This window comes from Dunckerocampus dactyliophorus, chromosome 16 (assembly GCF_027744805.1).
Source record: "Dunckerocampus dactyliophorus isolate RoL2022-P2 chromosome 16, RoL_Ddac_1.1, whole genome shotgun sequence".
Classification (NCBI taxonomy): domain Eukaryota; kingdom Metazoa; phylum Chordata; class Actinopteri; order Syngnathiformes; family Syngnathidae; genus Dunckerocampus; species Dunckerocampus dactyliophorus.
In genome coordinates this window covers 6892135-6914439 of record NC_072834.1, presented here as the reverse complement: position 1 = coordinate 6914439, position 22305 = coordinate 6892135, and the positions used below count along the sequence as shown (strand labels likewise).

Below are 22305 nucleotides of genomic sequence, written 5' to 3'. Positions count from 1 at the left end.
AACTTACTTACTACTACTTACTACTGTACTTCCTCCTCTCAATAAGTCACAGGGATAAAAGTAAGGAAATGTTATATCATTGTATTACTCTATTTTTAAATTCGACTGGCATTTTTTTAAACTCACATTTTATCTTAACATGAAAACTGGCATTTTAGGGGTGCTTGGAATTTAGCATAGCATAATTTTATTTAATAATAATTTTCTAACTCAAAAGTTGCATTTTTTATATACAGTTGATTGAGATGATTGTGTTTCATTGTGAATGAACGAACATACCACCTGGGTTTTAAGTGTTGTTTCAAGCCATGCAAAATAATGTCATAATTTCATAAATGAGTGTAGCATCTACAGGATTTAGGACTCCTGCGTCCTAAATTCGTGTCCTAAAATGAATAATGTAACAATATGGTTCCATGCTTTTGCTTTTAGCACCAGGGACAGCACCATACACTGCCATTGTGCTTCTTCTCTTCTGTCTACACAACACTGACCGAATAATATGTACACGCTGCTTTGCATGTGCCCAGGAAGGGTCAGCAGCACCCACCCACTCACACTCACACACACTCCCCCACTAGCAGGAGCACCTCGTCCACTTTTTCTTTCTTCCTATCACAGGAGTGCGTTGAGCAGGCAAGACAGGCAGCGGGAGTGTGAGTGAGGTTCCACCCGGGCGGAGCGTCGGATGCTCGGCCACTGCTGCTGCGGATATCCGCCTGGTACCTGCCTCTCATCGGCCGACTCGATTCCGAAAAGGCCATTTTTTTGCTGCTTTTGTAACACGGTGAATGGTTAGCAGAGGCGGGAGAGAAATGTTTTTTTTTTTTCGATGATGCGGATGTAACGGCGGAACATTATTAGCATCACCTGGAATTTTTTAACTCTTACCATTTGAATTAGCTTAATGGCACATTTTGATGTCGACTTAAATATTATATGTATTCGCTAGGGTTGAATTAATATCCTAACGGAAGGCAAAACAAAAGGTAAGTCCGGCTTTTTCTCTTCAGTTATCGCCACTGTCTTTCTGATTTAATCACCAATCACCAATAACAAAGCTAATAATAGAGGACAGTGATATCATTCAGGTGACTGATGTTAGCCGCTATTAGCATTCCAACCCAACGTATAGCTTCACTGTATCGTCGCTCATATGTATATGTTTTTACATTTTCGTGGACCTATTCTTGTCGTTATTTGTGATGGTAGTATGTTAGCTGCTTAGCAGAGAAGTGTGTGAATGTGTAGTTAGTGGTAGCCATCAATCAGGACGCCTTTGTTTGAATCCATGTCAATGCCTGCCACAGTACAAATGCATGCTGCGTTCACGTACAGCCTGTGGAGCACTGCAAACAGCACAAGGCACTAAAGCAATAGCTAGCTTATTGTTTGTCTCATATTCTGCTTCTATATGGTCTAAATTCCCACTCTGGCATGCTTTCTGTTTGCCTTTATGATAGGATAGGGATTTATGTAGCCTGGCCTACAACGAGAGTCCTGGCAGCGTGAGTACATCCCCTATCAATGAAATGTACAAATGCCAGGGCTCAGAGACAAACTATTGTCTCTGGTTCGGTAAACTTTACTGGACAAAACTACAGTGGTGATGTACGTGGAGGTGGTTGACCAACATAATATAAAGCGTATGCATATTGATGACTTTTGATGGCTTTTCTGGCCCACACCAGTTTGGTTCCCACATAATGAATAGTCTTTAATATTGTATGTTAGTGGTTTTTAATGCATCACCTCCACTCCTACGTATAATTTATGTTTTGATGCAAGCTGCATGCAATATATCACAGGCAGACGTAGTGCAAATAGGAAAATTCTGTTTGTGATTACATTTAATTCCCCCTTTCCACCTAGAAACGGATTCTTATATATGGCAAACACTTACCACTTGTCACTTGTCCCCTTTTCTCTGCATTGCTTATGAGTCATGTTACAGAACGTCACACTCTGTTCATTTACATTTCCTACAGTGGCTCCTTTTTATAGTAAGGGCTGTTTGCACTCTGCATTGGATTGTGCATCTGCTGATTATGAAGAAGTCTCAGTTCATTGCATGATTGCATGTAAAACATGTCCACCTAGACCAGGATAGAGCTTATACGGTGTCTGTAAACCATAATTTACATTTTTAAAAACCACAACCTATTGTATTCTGGATAATTCCTGGAATTGTATTAGTTGTTATAGTTATACATTTCCCATCATGCCCTCTTTCAGTCAAAACTGAAGATTGCCACCAGAGGGCGACATGGTCACCCCCGCTCCCTGTACAATAAATCAATGCTCATGCCGGAATTCTGACTTGAGGCATGCTTAGTTGCAAGATGGAAGACGGCCACATGTAGTGCGCTAAATAATTTACAAAGTCCCTCAGGATATGTGGCTGAAAAGGTGTGATACAACAAAAAGCTTTGGGAGTCTTTATTCATGTGCAATACTTGGGTTTTCCAGCCGCATGTAATTCCAAAAGCAACAAATATAGTCAAATATATTTGAAAGGAGCGTATATGGTATGCCTTTTCAGGCTTGACTCTATAAAAAAGCAATTATTGTACAGTTCAAAGGTAATGTTCAAGTCACATTTGTTTCCCATGTAATGGGGCATGTACAGTGCTATTATATTGTCATACTGAGAATAGCTGCTTTAGATTTGAGCTGTGTTTTTAAAGATGCTGCCTTATTTACTCTAATCTGGGATGTTAAGTACGAAAGAGAAATAACAGGAAGTACCTCATTTTAATGTGAGTGGGAACCAAATCTTCTTTTGAGAATGTATTTGTCAAATAGAACAGCAGATTGCGATTAAACCATCATGGGTCACGTCGAAAGCTTGAATTATTTAAGCTATTGATTGTTCCCCGGTAGTGCCACTTTTGTCACATTTCCTTTTTGCGCCGCATGATTTCACTGACGCAAAAGAGAAACTAATGATGTTTCTATTATTCCGTATACAAAGCTTGTTTTGTGGAAATCAAAGTGACATGTCTGTGTCTGCGTGCGGAGGGCACGCTCGCTTGAATGTTTGATGAATGTGATGCTACAGGTCAACAAAAGAGCCCGCTGTCCTATTCAGCAGTGCATTTAGACCAGGATCAGCAGCCTGTGGAGGGGCCTCTGATGCTTATATGCCTCTGGCTGCTTCATCGCTGCAAACAGGAAAGGCACCAAACAACTGTCCCAACTCTCTGCTGACTCCTTCATTGTATGGGGCCGTTTGTTGGCAGAGGCTTTTTGGTTTTAGGGAGACTTTTCATTGTGTGTGCAGGCAGGGAGAGTAGAAATGTGTATTTAAACTCTCTCTGCGTGCTGTCTTTGCAGTGCATAAATGAAAGATGAGGTTTGGTTTCCTATTTATTGTAGTCATGTTACGGTCTGACATTCTTACATGGAATTTAGAGGGGACCATTTGGCTACATTTGGGGTGGGAGAATCTCCTTTTGAGTGTTCCGAGCCTGTTCAGAGTGTTCAGAGCCCTGCTAGTGTTGTATTGTTCAAAGTACGAATCTCCAATCTGTAGCTTGTGAGCCACCAGTAGCTCGCCAGCTGTAGGAACCAAATGATCAAAGAATATTTACTTCAACGCCTCGTATTTTTATAACTGTTAAATTCAGACATTGGGCTTCTGTTTAATGACAAAATACCACAAAATAATAAAAAGACAATGACCACACTGACTGGAGACGTGCTTTGTAAATGTTTAAATGTTGTCAGTCATATAAATATAACAGAAACAGCACACCTCTCCTTTCTTATTGGTTTTTGTTATTGACTTGTTCTAAAAGGTCCAATGAAAACCGAAGCAATTTTTCCGCATAGAAAATAATGTCAATCCAATGAACGTGTTCCAGACAGCCAAACATATTTACATGCAGAAAACAATGCAAAATACTTGAACTTACTTGAACATTTATTTCCGTATTTATCTATTTAGCATCACCTTTACCTTTTATTGAAGACTCTTATAGTTTTACAGTCGTCCCTCGTTTATCGCGATTAATTGGTTCCAGCCACGACTGCAATAGTTGAATTTAGAGCGTAGAAAATTTGTTTATGACTTTCTAAAAACCTTTTTGACATTATTAGAGCCCTGTAGACATTAAATAACACCCTTAAGTCACCCCTATATTCGGATTACCTAATATAGTAGACATGATAAGCAATAATAAGACATAATAATACCGTTAACATTGGGACAGTTCCTTATTGTTGTAGTGTCTCAAATGTAATGTGGGTAAATGGCATGGCATAAAAAAAAATTGATATACAGGACAGCCAGTCTAAAATTAAACTGCCATACAAGACGTACATGCCGACAATACTGCTAGCTTTATTTACACCACTTTGCACACCGCTTATGTGCAGGCTACGGGATCTCTGAAGTGGCACAAGAGACAGCTGCTGCTTTAACAATAGCTATCTAGCGGGCTAACTGGTTAGCCTGCAATTTATTTATATCTAATAGTTTTGAAAGTGAGTGGGGAAGAAGGACAGTACAAAAACGTACCACTGCCACACGTAATGGGAGGAGAAATTCTTTTCATGATGTCATGTCGGACTCTTCATCTATGGCTGACTTAATGAAAGTAATGTCTCATCAATGTAACATTAGCGATGCCTAGTAGTGGCCAGAATACTACATATGGCTTGTCTCAATATTTTTTGACGAATAATATACCATAGTCAACCACGAAACGGTGATCATTTATTAATTAATACATTTAAAAAAAAATCGTAATATGTAGCGAGGGACGACTGTACAATTATATTTTCATACGCAGAAAACAATTAGAATTGCCTATCAGTGCTTCTAAATGATGAATGAAAGGGATAAATGAACACTTAACGTCGCTTCTACCTTGATTGAAGAGAGATCCACACGGATGACACCTTCATAAGGACATTTTGTAGTTTATCTGACGTATATGACGTTTATAGTACAATACAATAGGGCCATTTATGACAATATTCGCCTGCTCTTCTGTGCAAAATCTCTCCCAATCTTGCGCGAAGCCTTCATTAGGTCACCCCTCAGTTAGATTTAGGTCTAGGCTCTGTGTTACTTTTGGCCTTGGCGTCATTGTCATACTGAAAGATGCAACTCTAGAAAACGTCACGAAGATTGGGACATTTTTATTGGTATTTAAAACTGTGTACTGTATGTCCTTGATACTTAAGCAGAAGAAAAACAACCTCCTAAAAATGTAGTGCCTAACTCTGTTGTGTGGATGGTATTACACAGTGCCCTTTTCTCACTGAAATATACCAGGCTGCTTTGTGGTGATTTAGTGTACTATAGTCCACTGTTGGGCAGTGCCTGCATGGTTGGCCAATGTACACAGACCATGTAATTCCCTGCAGGCGACTGATTGGAGGCTCAATTTCTCATTTACTCTGGTCCCGATTAACGTAGTGCATTGACAAACAGACCAGCTGGACGTAGAGAACCAGCTCACAGAGAGGTGGGGGAGGTGGAGAAGGAGGGGGTGACAAAGAGGGAGACGGAAAGAATGGTGGCGCTGCCCGCCACGCCGCTGGCTCTGCTCAGCTTTCAGCTTGCGCCACCGCACAATAGGCTGACACGCGTCTGTCAGGTCAGAGGCTGAGGTTTAGCCCCTAGGCATCGCCTGATGGCCCACTTCCCCTTTGTAGAAGCACCATCTTTCATGTTGTCACTAACAGCATCAGATCTTTGTTGAAATAATAAAAGATCAAATCAAATATGTGTCTAATCCACATAGTATTATAAAAGCAGCGACTATTATAGTTGAATTAGTTGGGGTTTGCTGCAATTGACCGTGCAAAATTGATATATCACAGTCACATTCTGAACGTGTCTTTTGTCTTAAATTTGCAGCTTAATCCTCAAGGGGATTTTCTTTTATGAATCCTCTTTTATGCCCCCCTTTTTTATTGAGCATCTGCCTGTCTGACCATCCAGGCCTTTTTTTTACCTTTATAATAAAAATGAGCTGTATCGACATTAGCTTTAGGGTGTGCACCTGATACCTCCAGAAGGTTTTCATTTTGGAAAATATTGCCCTCCAGAGGATCCCGTAGGGGTGATTGTTACTATTTGCTGGATGTAGCATGGAGGCTTGTGTGATTGGCAGTGTTGAACTGATCCTCATTGTGTGCCAAATCACTCCAGTATACGGTGTCATGCTGAGTGGGTGGATTGGCTGTGGCTTTTCCAGGCAGTGTGTGGTAGTGGCGAATGTGGTGACAAGTGTTGTAGGTCAGTCCGGCGTGTGTGTGCGAGGGAGGATGAGCAATGGGTTGTATCATAATAGGTCAGAGGATTGTTTGTCTGATCCTTTGAGGAGAGATTAACGCAGACACTGAGTGAGCCCCCTTCATACTTGTAACAAGGACAGGATCGCCCTCTATTTGCCTCCCTTCACTTCATTGCTCCTCCAGATGCCCACCATTAGCCACATTTAATGGACTTGATCACTGTAATGCGTGTCCGGTTTCCTTTCACCTTTTCACACCTTTTTTGTTAGAACTCTTGTAATTGATAATATGTATGCTAACCATAAAGGCTATCTTGAATGAAATAGAATATATTGCATTCACTGGAGCTGTCTGACATTATTGTTGTATATTTATGGTGGCAGTCATGTTTTTTATGATTCATTTTTAGTGGTCACTGTAGCGTGTTCAGTAGAATGTGATTTGAAAAGTTAGGGGGGGTAATGTGGTGAAGGGGAGGTGCTGTTACGTCTTCTTCACTAATCCCTGCCTTTAGTTCCTATTCCCAGCCACTCCTTAATCTCCTGGTAATAAGATTTTCATGCTTTTGTTTTATTTTTTTATAGCTCGAATGTTTTACTTGGCTCTGCAATATTGAAGTTTACTTTAAGGGTCATACCACGCTCCCTGTTACTTCCCTTATAATACAATTAGGCATCTATGCTGTGTTTTGTAGCCTGGTGCAAGAGACAGACTAAAATAAACTTTAGCTTTTATTTTTCAGCCCCAACTCACTGGTCATTAGAAAAATGCATGCATCCTTTTTTAGGCTTCACTTTTTAAAAGTCCATAATTATGCCATCCCCGTCTACCCTCCCTTTTGTCCATCATGCAAAAATGAACCAGACTGATGACACTTCAATAGTTAATAAGTATCCTGACTGCAGTGTTTGTTTTTAACTATTAAAATTACCTTGAAATACATTGAAGTACAGTGGATCTCGATATTCACAATTCAGCGTTCATATCTGCACAAATTTGCGTGTTTTTAAACAAAATACTATTTTTCATTTGTAGGAAAACCCGCTATTTTGTGCATATGATCATTATAAACAGACATTATATTGATGGAAAAACCATCTCATATGCCCTACATTGGTAATCTTGCTTGAGCAGCTATGCTTTAAAGTGGATCACTGCACTTTATGAGCCCTTATTCACACATTACAAACCAAAAGGAGCTTATCAACTCAAATGCCTAGCTCACTCACAGTGCAACCAGCAGTAACACATGTGGAACACACAATGCAACTGTACCACACAGTCTATGCGGTTATCAAAAAAGATGCTTGCACGCTAATATGCGAAACAATACTATTTTGTACTAATTTATAACAATGCAAGGCATGCCAGGAAGCCCATGCGCACACTTCCCTAACAGGAAGTTAACCAGCATGCCTTGCGAGTTTTAGGTTAGTCAAAAATAGTATTGTTTTGCATGTCAAGTGGATAACATACTGAATGCATTAGCATTATTGGTATTTTTAAACAAATGATTGTATTTGAGTTACCATAACTATTCCCTCTGTCTGTCTGTCAAACTTAAAGCAGGAAAAAATGTCAACGCAGAATCAGCCAGTTATAATTGAACATGCATTATCTGTACATTTTCCAAACATCAAACAATACACAAATTGCTCTTGTATTATACTTTATTAATCCCACAGCAGGGAAATTCACTTGTTACAGCAGCAAGCAAGATACACAAGTAGTCTTTTGGTTATTTGTCAAAATATACTGGCATCTGTATGAAAAAGCTGATTTCTAACAACTCATTACATAAGTTCTGGTAGCTAGCTGTGCAGTGAAAGCAACTATCTAATGTAGAATATAACGCCAGAGTGCAGCTGTCAACCTCAGCTTTTCTACACTGTGCTCCACATCCCCAGTGTGCACTGACTTTTCTGTGTGTGCGTTTGAATTTTTTTACTTTAGGTTGGATGAGTTTTCCTCTTGCCTGGACACCATGAGCACCATCTCTCCGACAGACTTTGACAGCTTAGAGATCCAGCAGCAGTACAATGACATCAACAACCGCTGGGACCTGGCAGCAGAGACCGACTGGGACAACGAAAACAGTTCCGCACGCCTCTTTGAGCGCTCGCGCATCAAGGCTCTTGCAGGTATTGTCCAAAGTGCTGAATTTGCCTTTAGGCAGGTGCAGAATTGTGCAATAATGACTACAAGATACACAGGATGTTTTCTATGTCCATGCAAACGCCATCCTGGTCGCATCCTGACCTTATCTTCCTAGCCCCTACTGTCTGGATAGAATGCAATCCATCATGAACTAATGGTCTCTGATGGGGCTGCTGATTAGGTGGCCTTTTATCAACCACATTTGCCTTCACTCTGATAAACAATTATGCCTGCATGTGATTCAGCCCATCTCCAAATGCACGCTGAGTGACCAGTTCATAACTGTTCCGCCCTGCTCACACCTTCACTTAGGGTTATCCACTTGTGATCAGATCACTCAAGTCTGAGCAGGGCTTAAGTGTTGTCCTTAATAATTCACTCGATTTGGGTTCACCCTCACTTTAAAGTTGAACAGTTGAACAGTCTCATGTGCGGAGCGCATTCTGCACGTAGTGCAGAATTATTTATTACTCCTTCAATATTTACTGTAGACCAGAAACCACTAGCCTGTCATCACACCCAACAGTTTAATCATTGTCATCATTTGTTGAGTTCCAACATAGTTTCATTTTAAACAGTACCCCAGGTGGGGCCGAGCTGGCCCATGGAGAGCCTTCAGAAGCAATGATAAAAAAAATACATATAAAAAAAACTTTTCTAAATAACTACATCAATTAGTATGTAAATCAATCTGGAAATAAGGGCTGTTATTTTATTGGAAAATAAATAATTTTGAAAAGCCGATAGTTTTTGCATGTTTATTTTGTATTGTTTCATTACGTTTCGCTGAGTGTTTGCCAGCGGTCATTGAACGCATCATAGTTGTGCTTGAGACAAAGTGAGCGATTATGTTTGTGTTGAGCGCTCGCCATGCCAGTCCACTTGGGGCGTTTTCTCCTCTCTCTGAGCTTTTTATGATCATTTTCCTTTCCATGATGATGGCTTTCACTTTTATTCGGTGCTCTGCCACTAGAAGAGCCTGTGCACATAATGTATTCTCACAGAAAATCTGTTTGCACGAAAATCATACAGACGCACAGGTAGCTAGCCATTTTTGTTTGCACGTTCCATTTTAGGAGGATTTTGGCTGTTTTTGTTTCTTTTCTTTTTTTTCTGTGTAATATTCTAAAGCGGGTCATGTTCAATTGTGTCTGTAGCAGTGGCGATTGCTCAAAGACTGCAAGGGAAGATCAGATTCCCCTAAAATGTAAAAAAAAAAAACAAAAACTGGTGAAATATGTACTGCTGTGTGTCCATTTCATTGACTAAACATACGCTAGAATACCTTCATCTTTTGTTCAGAATCAGCTACTTATCACAGGTAACTGACACGACTTCCTTCTCATTCATTCCCGCAGCGCCACAGCGCTTTTACACAGTCGGATGCTGAGCGTCTATTGACGTTGATGGGGAAGCATTGAGTGGGTTGTTCCACTGTGCGAAACTGGACGGTCATTGGATAAATGCTGGGCTTTGTCCTTCCCATTGGACGCTCAGCGTCTCTGGGGTTCTATGGGGCAGTGGGCTGGCCCGGACGCTCGGCTTCTGCATGACGATTGGATGATCTGTCTGAGGTGGAATCCCTTGTTGATTGACAGTGAAATGAGCGAATCAGCGAGCTGTACATCATGGCAGATACTAAAATTTACACACATTTAAACACATTTATGATGTACTGTAGGCCGGGAAAAAATGAGCTTCCCCTCCTTGAATGACCAGCAGCCGCCACTGGTCTGTCGTAAGCCAGTAAAAATCAAGCTGCGGGCCCCGAGGTTGCATTTTGGACATCCCTGCCTTACACACTCTCTTTGACAAGCTTTTAACGCCAGTAGTTTGGTGCTACAAGAAATCAGTGACTATTGAAATTTTTGAATGATAACACGCTCAATAAATGAATAAAAAAAGACACTGGAAGGGAAATAAAATCAGAGACTAACAGTTATCTGAACAAATCTAATTAGGTTGTGTAGTTTTAGATACTCATGTAATTCCACATAACCCAAGAGATGCAATTTTGTCATTTTAGGACAAGACAGAAATAGATCCGAAAGGAGGGCAAATCGGGGTGCTGCACTGTCAATACACCACTGCACAAAAAATTGAGGTGGTGACACACTTTTTCCGACTGTTTTTCACTGCGGCAAAGTGATTAAAAATCACCCACTACATGTTTGATGGTAGGATGTTCTGATAATATAATACTGTATACATTTGTTAAGCGGGTGATTGCAAGTGCATCTCACTCTGCTGCTTATCCCTTTGAAAGCTTAAACTAAGTTGGCTCAGATAGAAATCCTCCTTGTTCTCTTAGCTGTTTAGTGTGTCTGTGTTTGTTCAACTGCCCTGTTTACCCCCCTTTTGAAATAGAATTCATGTTGTATGGGCATAACAAGTTGCAGTATTGCTGAGAACCCAGCAGAGGGAGCAACAAGCAATGGCGCACACAGTAGCATGTTTTACTATAAATCTAAAAAAAAAACCAAAAAACAACTTCTTGAGCTCTAAATACAATTAACAATGTGTAAAATCCGTTAATAATGTTCATATACACATCCAAGGAGATAAAGCACATCCATCAGGATCGCATAGCCTTCAGTTTTGACGGCAAGGCTTTATGTCATAACTGGCATAAAATACAACACAGCCACAGGAGTTATGGTCACCTGCCTGAATATCACCCAAACGTGTGCTCTCCAACATGAATAGTTGTGATACCATCTCCGTTAGACAAGTACAGGCTTGATGTCAACATTCTTTGACATGCCACAGTAGCTATTTCCCCCCTGGCCCAAGGTCCCGCCCCCATTTTACAAGTTACAAGACCTACATCCTGTATGTACTCTCATTCACACTCCCTGTATGACTGGGCTCTTTCCTGCATTCTACCTTTTTATAGACTGTACACAAGTCCTTTGCTGATTAGTGTTGGCCTTTGTAGTAGACGTAAATACCCAACTGAGTGATTGTAAATTCTCCTGAGAAATCAACTGTAGTTTCTTTAGGGGAATCCACTCACTGTTTGGAGTGTGTTTCTCGTTTGCACTGACTCAGCTCTGTTGAAGCAGCAGTGTTTTACAGTGGAGAACGTTGACATCTCAACTGCACTTGCTGCCAGATGCCCCTTGTCTTCTCCTGTGTTTCCATTCAGCAGGCTATGATGGATTCTTGTAGTTCAATGCAGGGGTTTCTCCCACATCCCTGTGCTTTTTCTCTTTTCCACCAGAAGCAAGCATGTTCTCTTTGGATCTCATTAGACACCCACCCCAAACTCCCACCATAAACACACAGACACATAAGGCCCAGGGCAGTTCATTTCCTAATGAGACCAAACCAGATGCTCCTTACTCATCAGGATATAGATAAAAAAAACAAACAAACAGTCCCTTTTAACTCTGCCCCCCCACCAGAGCAAAGGCCACCAGATGAAAAAAGGTCATGACCTTAAGTCCGCACACCCTTTATGAACTCATTTAATGTTTTGCACATGTCAACCTATAATTCACATATCTTGCGCATTGCATGATTTCCCATAAGTAAATTATAGTAATTATAGTAACAAATGCGGCATTGGTACACAATGTACAACAACTACTGTATTTCTATATTTGTTTTTATCTAGGAAGACATCAAATGTGTTAGTAATGTTTGAACTTTAATAGTTTTAGAAAGATAACACCCTTAAGAGCCATGATTTCCTACTTGAACAAGAAAGAGCTTGTTGTGTTGCCCTTGTATCTCAAGTGTTTTAAAAAAAGGAAGAATAAATGTCTCAGAGAATAATAATAGAGGAAGGAGGGAAGGAAGCACACAGTGAGACACCGGATAAGAACACACTTTCGTGATTGTGCCTTCTTGGCAGGCCACACCCTCTTTTGCTCCATGGAATTAAGGTGGCAGTGAGTAATCTGCCTTTGGTTACACGGCAAAGCACTCCTAATGGTTTAGTCCACCTCCACACCTCCCCCTCAGCCGTCCACCATTCTTCCATGGCTCCTCCCTCAGCACACCTTATGCAAATGAGCAGAGTAGGGCACAGCAGACTTTGTTTACACAGCAAGCCGACCACAGCCTGTTAGCCTTCTCTGCAGTGCTCTCCTCCAGCAAATGTGAGGGGGGAGAGTATGTCGGGAGGAATATTGAGCTAGCACCAAAAGCAATTGCATTTTTTTTTTACCTCCACAAGTGTGCTGAAATAGTTCGCTAGAGGTACAACAGAGAACATATTGTTCTTCAGTTTTCTTTTCTTTTTTTTTTTCTTTAAGTAAAGATCGCCCTCCTGTTTGGAAAAGGCATTTCATTGGACATTTCATTGGACAAGCCAGAGAATTCGAATTTTTCAAGCTTGTCTTGTTCCTTACTGATTTATCACATTGTGGGGATTTAGAGGAATTGGTAAACCAAGACGTTCTGGATATACAAAAGGTTGATATTCTTTAAAGCCCTTGAAAGGATTTGATGCGGTCTTAAGTGGGCAGGTTTTCCCTTTGCTGTGCTATGCTGGGGAACCCACGTTTATACAGTATCTAAGAGGAATATCTTGGAGAGAAACGCCATGGAGTGGGAGCACAGGGACAGGGAGCCCTGCTTGTCTCCTGCAGCATTTGTCAATCAGGTGCAATACTCCAACATCCTGGAAGGAAGGTTCAAACAGTTGCAAGGTAAGAGCCGTTACAACTTGTTAAGGTAACTTAGAGAAAATTTTTTAAAATGAGATTTGTACTGGTGGAGAAAAGGCATTATTAGGTTTCAGCTCTGTGTCTATAGCAGGCAGCATGAAGCACCTGATTAGCAGGCCACCTGTCCTTTTTAGAGCTTATTACAATGCATGGCTCTGTCTCTGGCCTGTCCTGCACAAACACCCTACTCTCCTTAAACTAACCCAAATTTATTTTAGTTTGGTATTAACTTTATTAAGATCGGTAAAGGACTTTTTCCTGTGTGAAGTTTCAACATAATGTGTCCATTTTAGCATTCTAGCATTATTACACGGACGGCTCTTTTAAGCTGTACACACCTTAATCACCGACCACAAGTTAGTATTCAAGTGAGTCTATGCGGCGATATTACAATGTACGCAACTGTCTTGTTAGTCGGTGGTGTGCATAAAGGTCTTAGTGTTTGCAAGCTTCCGGCTCCTCATTGGTTGGTCTCTTAAGAGGAGACACCTTTGGGGGTGAATCTACTCATGCTGCATGTTTGACATTACTCCATAGACTTAAAGATCCACTGTTGGAATTTGTTACAAGTCTGTAAAGATGTGTTAAGAACAGACTGTACATGTATGCGTACAGGGCAGAACTGTAAATATATACTTATACTGACACACAGAGTGGTATTAGTATCTCCTCCTTGTATTTCCAGTTTGACTGCACTTTGGGCTCATTCTTTGTGTCACTCCTTCATCCCTTGTGTTCACTCTTGATGACTAGATGTGCACATGTACATAGTTTAGTGTCTGAGCCTCAATACTTCACAGAAATGGACACATTCCCAACATTGTTCTGCATGCAGAGGTTCCCTCTGTTTCCAGCTGTTAAGTATTGTCTTGGATTAAGATTTCCCCATGGCAAAATAATGTATTGCCTCAGTGTAGTTTGGCTGGTAACAAAAGTGTTAAAACTCAGATCAGGTCATGACCAATTGACTATCTTGCATAATCTTCAGAAGTGGCAAAAGTCTATACAACGATACATCAGTATTCGCCGTCAATCCGTACCAAAAGGTCATACAAAAACCAAAACCTACGAAAACCGAATACATTTTTCCCATAAGAAATAATGTCAATATAATGAATCTGTTTCAGGCACCCCAAAATATTACTATAAAACACATCTTACAGAGAATAATTATAGTTTTACATGTAGAAAACAAAGTGAAATACATACAGTATGAATGACGATTGAAATGAATAAATTAACATTTGACATCACTTTTTCCTCTATTTATTGTTGGTGAACACTTTCAGCAGCAAGTACAATCATCATTACACACACTGGCCTTGCTCACTATCTGTCTGTGGCCCCCTTAAACCGCTCCCCCTGCAACCTGTGTTAGCTTTCCACATTTATGTTACAATCCTATTATAATACACGCCTTCGTACTTTGCTGCCTTTCTTTTTGAATTTGTTAGTGTTTCACAACTTCTTTATCAAAGTTCTGGCACTTGCAACAACTTTTTCCAGCCGTAGTTAATAAAAGAAAGCAAAATTTCATCTGACACTCAGAAATATACAGTGCTCTCGGATGCCTCACCAACATATGGCACACTGTGCAATTTGAGGAACGAAGGAGACCAATACTAGTTGTGTATTGTTCTGTGTGTGTTTTATGAACAAATAAACCACCCACACAAACATAAAAAACACTCTTCATAGAGACTGAGTCACCACCGCGTGCATACTTTGTTTGGGCACTCCATTCTGTGGATTAGTTTGTTAGAAGCACTGTTTGGTTGTACAATAACCAAGAAAAATTCTTAGCAATTATTTTCTTTGAAAACCGATCACTGTATATTGTTGGAGTTCTTTATTTATTTATTTATTCTTTATTTAGCAAGACAGAGATAAAAAGGTGATCTCCCCCATTTCATCAGCAAACAAAAATAATTTCTCAGGCCCAAATCAGTCTAAGGCTAAAGCACATAAAGCACGAGCTAACTACGTGGGAAAATAATATCTAGGATAAGGCAAGTAACTCATTAACCACAGTTAAAGTAGATAACTGGAAGGAAAGTGTGAGCCACACCGTTAAAGTTAAGTCTGTGGGAAGATATTTTTTTCATTGTTTATTTTAACCTGGAGATCATAAAGTTGAGATTCTGATTTACTATTTTAATATTCATTTTTCTCAGGATCGCAGTATGCATATTTTATTGTGGTTGTGTAATACAGTGTTCTGTAGTTTCATTTAGGAGTTGACATCCTATTCAAAGTGTTTTTTGGGTTTTTTTTTTACTTGCTCGCTTTATCCTCTGAGTTTGCGGACTTTTGGACTCTTTCTCATAGTGTGACCAAATTTGTAATTTGTGCACAGTGACATTTAGAAGTTGACTGTGTATTAAAAGAGAGATATGATAAACCACCCAAAAAATGGACTGATAGCACAAGTTTCAGACTTTTCCCTCAGTACGCCAAATGTTTTCAGCTCATTCAAAAGTACAGTACTGTATTATGAACTATTTTTCAGCTTTGCATCGTCATTCTATAGATTTTTGTGTAGATACTTGGAAGGTCAAGTTTCAAACCTACTGTGAGTGGAGTGTTGTAACTTCATATATTGAAAGCTCTTGCTCAAGAGCCCTGCAGCTGTATCTCAGAGTCACGTTACTTTTGTGAGGGTTCAACGCGCACAAGCACACAACTCAAATACAAAAAACCCCCACTCTTTTTGTTTGTACAGTTATGCTAACATTGACAGTTTGCTCTCGGCAGTGTGTCACATGAACGTGTCCAATTTGGAGGTTGGGGGACAGTTGCTGTGTTGTTGACGTTCTGCCCCCTTTTTTCGGTCCAGATGTTGTGGCTAAGAGGCTCCTGTTTCTGTCTCCTCTCCTGTGGGATTGGCCTTGGTCTGTCCCTGCCTCCCTTAACTTCCCCATTATCAACTGCAGCTGCAAATGGCAGAGAGTGAGACATTTATAACTTCACTGTCTTCCCAAAGGACATAAACGACCATTCTGTAACAGATGTCTCAATGTTGCAGTGGTCTGTCAGCCTTGTGTCATTCTATGAAGAAGAAACTTCTTGGTGTTTTCTATACGTGTGACCTCAAGCCGTTAAAAGTGTGAAGGAAAAAAAACTGTACATACCTCATGTTGCAAGGTGGCAGTTTTACCACAGCCCTGCTTTCAAAGCCAGAAGCTGAGCATCTGCGCTTCCGCTTTCACAGGCAGGGCAGTACAAATACGTGCATTATGTGCATCTATGATAGATGCACATCAAGTACAATTTTGCACACATAAACACAAATGATTGGTACAAATGATGCATCCATAGAGACATAAACAGTACTGTGCAAATGTCTGCAAAAACCTCCATTGTATTTGTTTTATTTTTCCAGTAATTTCGACAGATACCATTAGCAGGTTTATGCAAAAAAAAAAAAAAGAAATAAAGAACCTGTATAATTTTGGCGAGGATCTGGATGTATTTTTGTATGGTTTGAGTCACTATAGCATTAGTGGTACCGCCTACTCCCTGAATCATTATGGAATCCTCCATGAATTGGGAAGTAGCCTGCTAACTAATGGAAAGATAGATAGACTAACATAAATAGTGCACTGTAGTTTTATTTTTAATTTTTTTTTGCTGTTCTGTTCTGTCCTCTACTGGATGACATTGTAGTTATATTTATATATTGTTATTATAGAATTGCAGAAAAAAAATCTAATGGTGACAATAGACTTTTGCACAGTATGTACATTTGTGTAAATATGCAACACACTAGTTTAAGGTTGTTGTTTTTTTTAATAGTGTGGCACAGTGAGCCTCCCTTCAGAAATATATTACCACTGGGGCCTCCCTTCTTCCTGAAAAACTGCTCATCCGTTTCTCTGTTCAATCTCTGACTGTAGGTTATTTTGCCTTATAACTGACAGGTTGAAAATAAAATGTTTTTCTTTATTTTTGTCAAGCTTCTGTACCTCTGAAGGCTTCTGCTGACTCAAAGGGGAGGACTGCCTCACACTTTGAAAACTGCTGGATTAAATTACAGTGGTACCTCAGTTGTCATTTTTACTGTAAATTCTGGACTATAAGCCGCTACTTTTTTGACACACTTAGGGCCCTGCGTCTTAAACAATGGTGCAGCCAATCTATGGACTCAGTTCCAATGATGCTTAGAGTGCAGACTCAAGAAGTAATGAATTGGAGTAGTAAAGTGGATGCTAATATCACGTTTTGAATTTTTGATCTGACAAATCTTAAAGTAAGTTTGATCAAGTCTAGAATTACTACACCTTCTGGTTGGACCGTTTGGACCATGAACTCCATCAATTACATCAATCACATAAATTTTATATTCATATGATCCAACTACATCGATCTGTGTTCAACAACTTTACATTCTGGACGACATATGTCGCGCTAGCATCGTTTAAAAGGTAATCAATCAACTGAATCAATACTAGGAAATTAAAGCATTGCATTTAAGCACGGCAGGCTTTATATGGATATGTGATTTTTAGAACTTTTAATGATAATGATGTTAAACGTTACTCGTGTAACAGTTTGAGTTGGCGTTAGTTGATTAGTCATGCCTGTTGAGTGGGGCGCACGGATGACGTTATGTAAAGCTGACTGTTGTGGTTGCCAAGGGTTACAGTGTGGTTGGCACATGTGCAGTGGAATCAATGAAGCAGACACGTCCTCTCCAAAGAGCACAAGTTTGTGAGTTTTTATCTTGTAAAGAGTGACTCTAGACGCCCTACACCACCTCGCTACACGCTTTATACTGGATTTATACTTATATACAGTACTTTATATTTATATAGTGTTGGACCACATTGAGTCACATCGAATGTCAAGTCCAACTTTAAGCCCTTCAAACTCATGGATCGCAGCTTCAGGACAAGATAAAAGGAATGTAGGATAAAAATTCACTTTAATATCTATCTGCAGATGAAATTTCGTTAAAATCTGATGGTGCGAAATAATTTCGCCACGGAATTACTGTGTGGTGTGGCATGTGTAGTGGGGCCTACATGAAATGACACTTGATTTTCTTTCACTGAGTTTTTGATGATCAAAAAAATAATGTAATTCCTATTAATCCATTTCAGAGACCCACAAATATTACAAAAATACATAGTTCTAGTTAAAATGCAGAAAAAAACAAAAAAACACACAGAATCTCCACTTGGGCATCTCTGTGTGGTGTTTGCATGTTCTTCTCGTGCGTGCGTGGGTTATTTCCGGTTTCCTCCCACATTCCAAAAACATGTTAGGTTAATTGGCGACTCTAAATTGTCCATAGGTATGAATGTGAGTGTGAATGATTGTTTGTCTATATGTGCCCTGCGATTGGCTGATGACCAGTCCAGGGAGTACCCCGCCTCTCGCCCGAAGTCAGCTGGGATAGGCTCCAGCATACCCGCGCGACCCTAATGAGGATAAGCGGCAATAAGCGGCGTAGAAGATGGATGGATGGATGGATGGACTTCCTGTGCATCCCAGCGTGATGGAATTCAATGGCGCTTCTCACCTTCTTAATCAAATTGCTGGCACTTGCAATTTTGGTTAGCCCCACGAGTTATTTCGCAATCAATAAATAAGTAGTTAGGAAGTAATAGTTGACAGAAAGATTGTTGATGAGTATATTGTATAAAAGCCGAGATGGTGAACGAAAACTGAGGCAAAGCTGTGACGAAAATTATTGACGAAAACTGATCAAAACATCTGATCTGCAACAGAAGAGCTAGATTAAAGATGCCCGTCGATTACAAAATGAAATATATTTAGTAGGGCTGTCAAATGATTAAAAATTGTAATCAAATTAATCACAATTTTCAAATGAATTCATCATGATTAATCACGATTTGCCACTATCGGTGAAATATGCTCATTTTTGCTGTATTTTATGAGCAGAAAGATAAATGACAGGACACAATTGTATATATTTGTATGTATTAACAATTTCATGTCATGCTAAAGACACCACATCTTTGAAAATGTATTTTCCTAACGCTAGTCTTTTTAATAATAACAGAACATTTGAATCACACTTTAACCGTATTATGAGCCATGAAGGGTTGCATTCAAAGACATCACATACTGTAACTTAATTTGAATTCACATGTTTTGAGTGTAGATGTATTTTCTGGGACTTTCTTGCACTTTTTTTTTTCTTGCATACTTAAATGCGACAAATTGTACTCCCGCAGTGAGAGTTACATTAGTGAGAGATGAGAATATCCACTTACTGTTTTTCTTTGTCTTTCAGTTTATTCAGACCACACATAGACACATAATAAAGACGGTGTCGTGATTTTCGGAGTGTCTGGGAACATGCCTCGCTGTCGTCTAGTGACAATGAGAAAGTGTCGCTCCAAGGACGAGTTGACTAGAGACGTGTTTGTGAGTTGGAGATACATACTGTACGGTGTTGGAATTGCACTGCTGTTGATGTGCTCAGGTCAGAATAAAGTCATTAAAGAGCGGCAGACTCTGTGGGGACGCTATCATGCGCCGCCTGCAATCATAACAGAGAGACGGGGCTTGACATGATGCACATGCATTAATGATGCTAAAAATACTAAAACATAATAAAATATAAATAAATTAGTTACTGTCGTTAACAAGCTATTTTTGACAGCTCTAATATTTAGTTAAGGCAAATGTTTTATGTGTTGGTTGTGAAAACAACTTTTTGAGGTGTCATTTTTAGTTTGGATCATAAAATTAAAAAGTATTCGTCTTTAGGGCGGTGTGTATTGTTTGTACAATAGCATGAATCTGTTTTTCCTCAAATACAACTCCAACACTCTGTCCTTTGGCACAGAGGGAATGTCCAAGAGAAGGTCATTAAACAGATTAAAGCTGGTGTTTGTTTACCCATTCTGTCTGAGCACATGAAGCACCAGAAGCAATCATTATGCAAGTTCAGGGTGAGATGGCAAGTCAGAAGGGCATTACGTCCCCATACTAAGAGAACCAGGAATTATGCGGGAGAAAAATCATGAACTAGGTCTCTTGGTGTCTTTCATGATATCTCATCAGAGGAGTTCAGCATGCTTGACCATATCCGTCAGAGAGAAGAGAGAAAAAGAGTACAAAATCTGCAGTATGCATTTTCTTGACTTTCATGCCATGTGAAATGCTTACTGTGGTGAGCTATTTACAGATGGAGTCACTTCTTGCCCTCAGTGACGACACTGGAGCCCAAAGTGCAGTGTCACGCTTCACAGCAGAGTCATGCAGTGATCCATATAGTGATAATTTAAAGAACACTTCCGCCTTTTTCCTTTTCCCCCCCACTCATATATGCGCTTCTTTATCTTTTGTTTGACAACCAGACACTAGTCTATCATTGTGGAAAGAGTAATAGACTGTCTTAACTGCTTGTACTTGGCAACAACACAAAGCCTAGGCAGAACTCTAACATAGTAAACTTTGCCTGGGTTAATAAATCAAAAGCAGTGTAGGGTTGTGTGTTCTTTCAACCGAATATTTTATTTTTTTTTTGGAACACCAATACAGATTCTTGGTCCTGAGGGATGTTCATAGGTTCCTTTCAGAGAGATGCACTTCATTGTGTCATTAGTATAAACACTAAACATGATCCACGCCATTACAAAACAGATGACAGCCAGACAAGGGTAAGTCTGACAACATGTTCTCTTAGATTACATGGTGATTATTATCATGAAGACTTTGTTTGGGAGTGAAATGAGAAACACCTTAAACCACCTGTACAAAACAGAAAGGGCGCTGGCTTTCGAAAAAAAGACTCATACACACTCAATCCTTCATCTCTGACTGTTGATTGAAATACCTTTTCCAGTTATGTCCATCTCACCATGCACCCAACACAACCCACAAGCGCCACATTGTTGGGGAAAACAGCTGCACAAACTTTGTGTTTGCTTATTACAACCAGCAAACCCATCATTGATGTGTCTGGTGTCTGACCATCTTCCTGTTCAGTCGCCTTGTCATTAGGACCACTGTGTTGTGAACGGTTTTGGCATGTCAACTGCGAGACTGCTGTCCACTGCCCCATTATCTGCACCTCAACTTTAAGGGTTGTGTCATAACATGACCAAGCTTATGCAGGAATGTAGCCTCCTCCACTGCATTGCCACAATAATACACCTTTTCCATTGTACATTTTTGTGCATAGTACGGATGAGAAATGCACAAGATGAGGAAGGAAAAAAACAAATGTTGATTGTTGGGATCGTAGAAGAAAAATCTATAAACAAAAAAAAAAAAAAAGAAGAAAAATCTGCCTCACTCACAACCTATCTACCGTTCACACTTTGTACCTCTAGGCCATGAGTGAGGGGGATGGGTTTATAAAAAATTTAATTGCTTGTATTCACATATTTGTGTCTCGAGAGTGCCTGCCCAACCATGAAGTGTGAAATTACAGGACCAAGTCATTTTTATGCTTGTTGCCGAGGTCAGAAAATGTCTTTTAGCAAGCTAAGATTATCTGCGGCTTGTGACAGTCTGGCTAATTTACATAAAACCTCCTTCACACTTAGCTTTTCCACCAATACTTCCTGGGCAAAGATCTGCTTTTTTCTTTTCTCGCAAGGGACAACACCAAACCACGTGTCAAAGCCAAATGCTAAACAGAACTGCAGTCTTGTTGAATGCACAGATGCAGGTGCCATACATCAATATATGACCAGCCACATAGGACATCTGAGCAAAGTGGATACATTTTATTTATATACTTTCTCTGGCAGGGACAGTGTGAGCCGTGGCTTATTTGCATGAATCAGGAAAGCCTCCCCCCCAAACATGCTGCTCTGTTTATAGAGGGCTGTATAGACTATTTTAAGTGTACTGTAATCCCTCCTTTATCACGGTTAACTGGTTACAAATCCGACTGTGATAAGTGAATTTCTGCAAAGTAGGGTTCCTTCTTTAAAAATGTTGTTTTTGTAGAGTATAGAAAACCTGTTTATGACCTTCTAAATATGTTTTTTTTTTTTAGCTTTATTAGAGCCATCTAGACTTGAAATAACACCCCATACCCACTTTTACACGTGTATTACCTATTATACCCATGATAATTTGATTCTCCAAAAGCCTCTATTGCTAACTCAATGTGGGAAATTCCATCCCCATTCATTTTGGACAATAACGGCAAGGCATTATAATGGTATAATAATCCTGCTTTGAACAAGCTGTGCAAACAAAAAAGCCACACAGAATTTTTTTGCCTTTT

The 22305-nt window shown here is 39.9% G+C and overlaps 1 protein-coding gene across 6 annotated transcripts in view; it reads left to right on the top strand.

The window, feature by feature from the left end:
• Nucleotides 1–558: 558 nt before the first annotated feature.
• The window catches only part of LOC129168937 (spectrin beta chain, non-erythrocytic 1), a 42989-nt gene continuing 21242 nt past the window's right edge, over nucleotides 559–22305 (top strand). For 2 of the 6 annotated variants that reach the window (XM_054754790.1, XM_054754788.1), the window contains exons 1-2: nucleotides 559–989; nucleotides 8206–8393. In XM_054754790.1, the coding sequence (XP_054610765.1) occupies nucleotides 8237–8393 (157 nt within the window). In that variant the 5' untranslated portion in view covers nucleotides 559–989; nucleotides 8206–8236. Of the gene's footprint in view, nucleotides 990–8205; nucleotides 8394–12448; nucleotides 13068–22305 lie in introns of those variants that run through there. The other 4 variants (XM_054754792.1, XM_054754789.1, XM_054754791.1 and 1 more) reach the window with 4 other exon arrangements.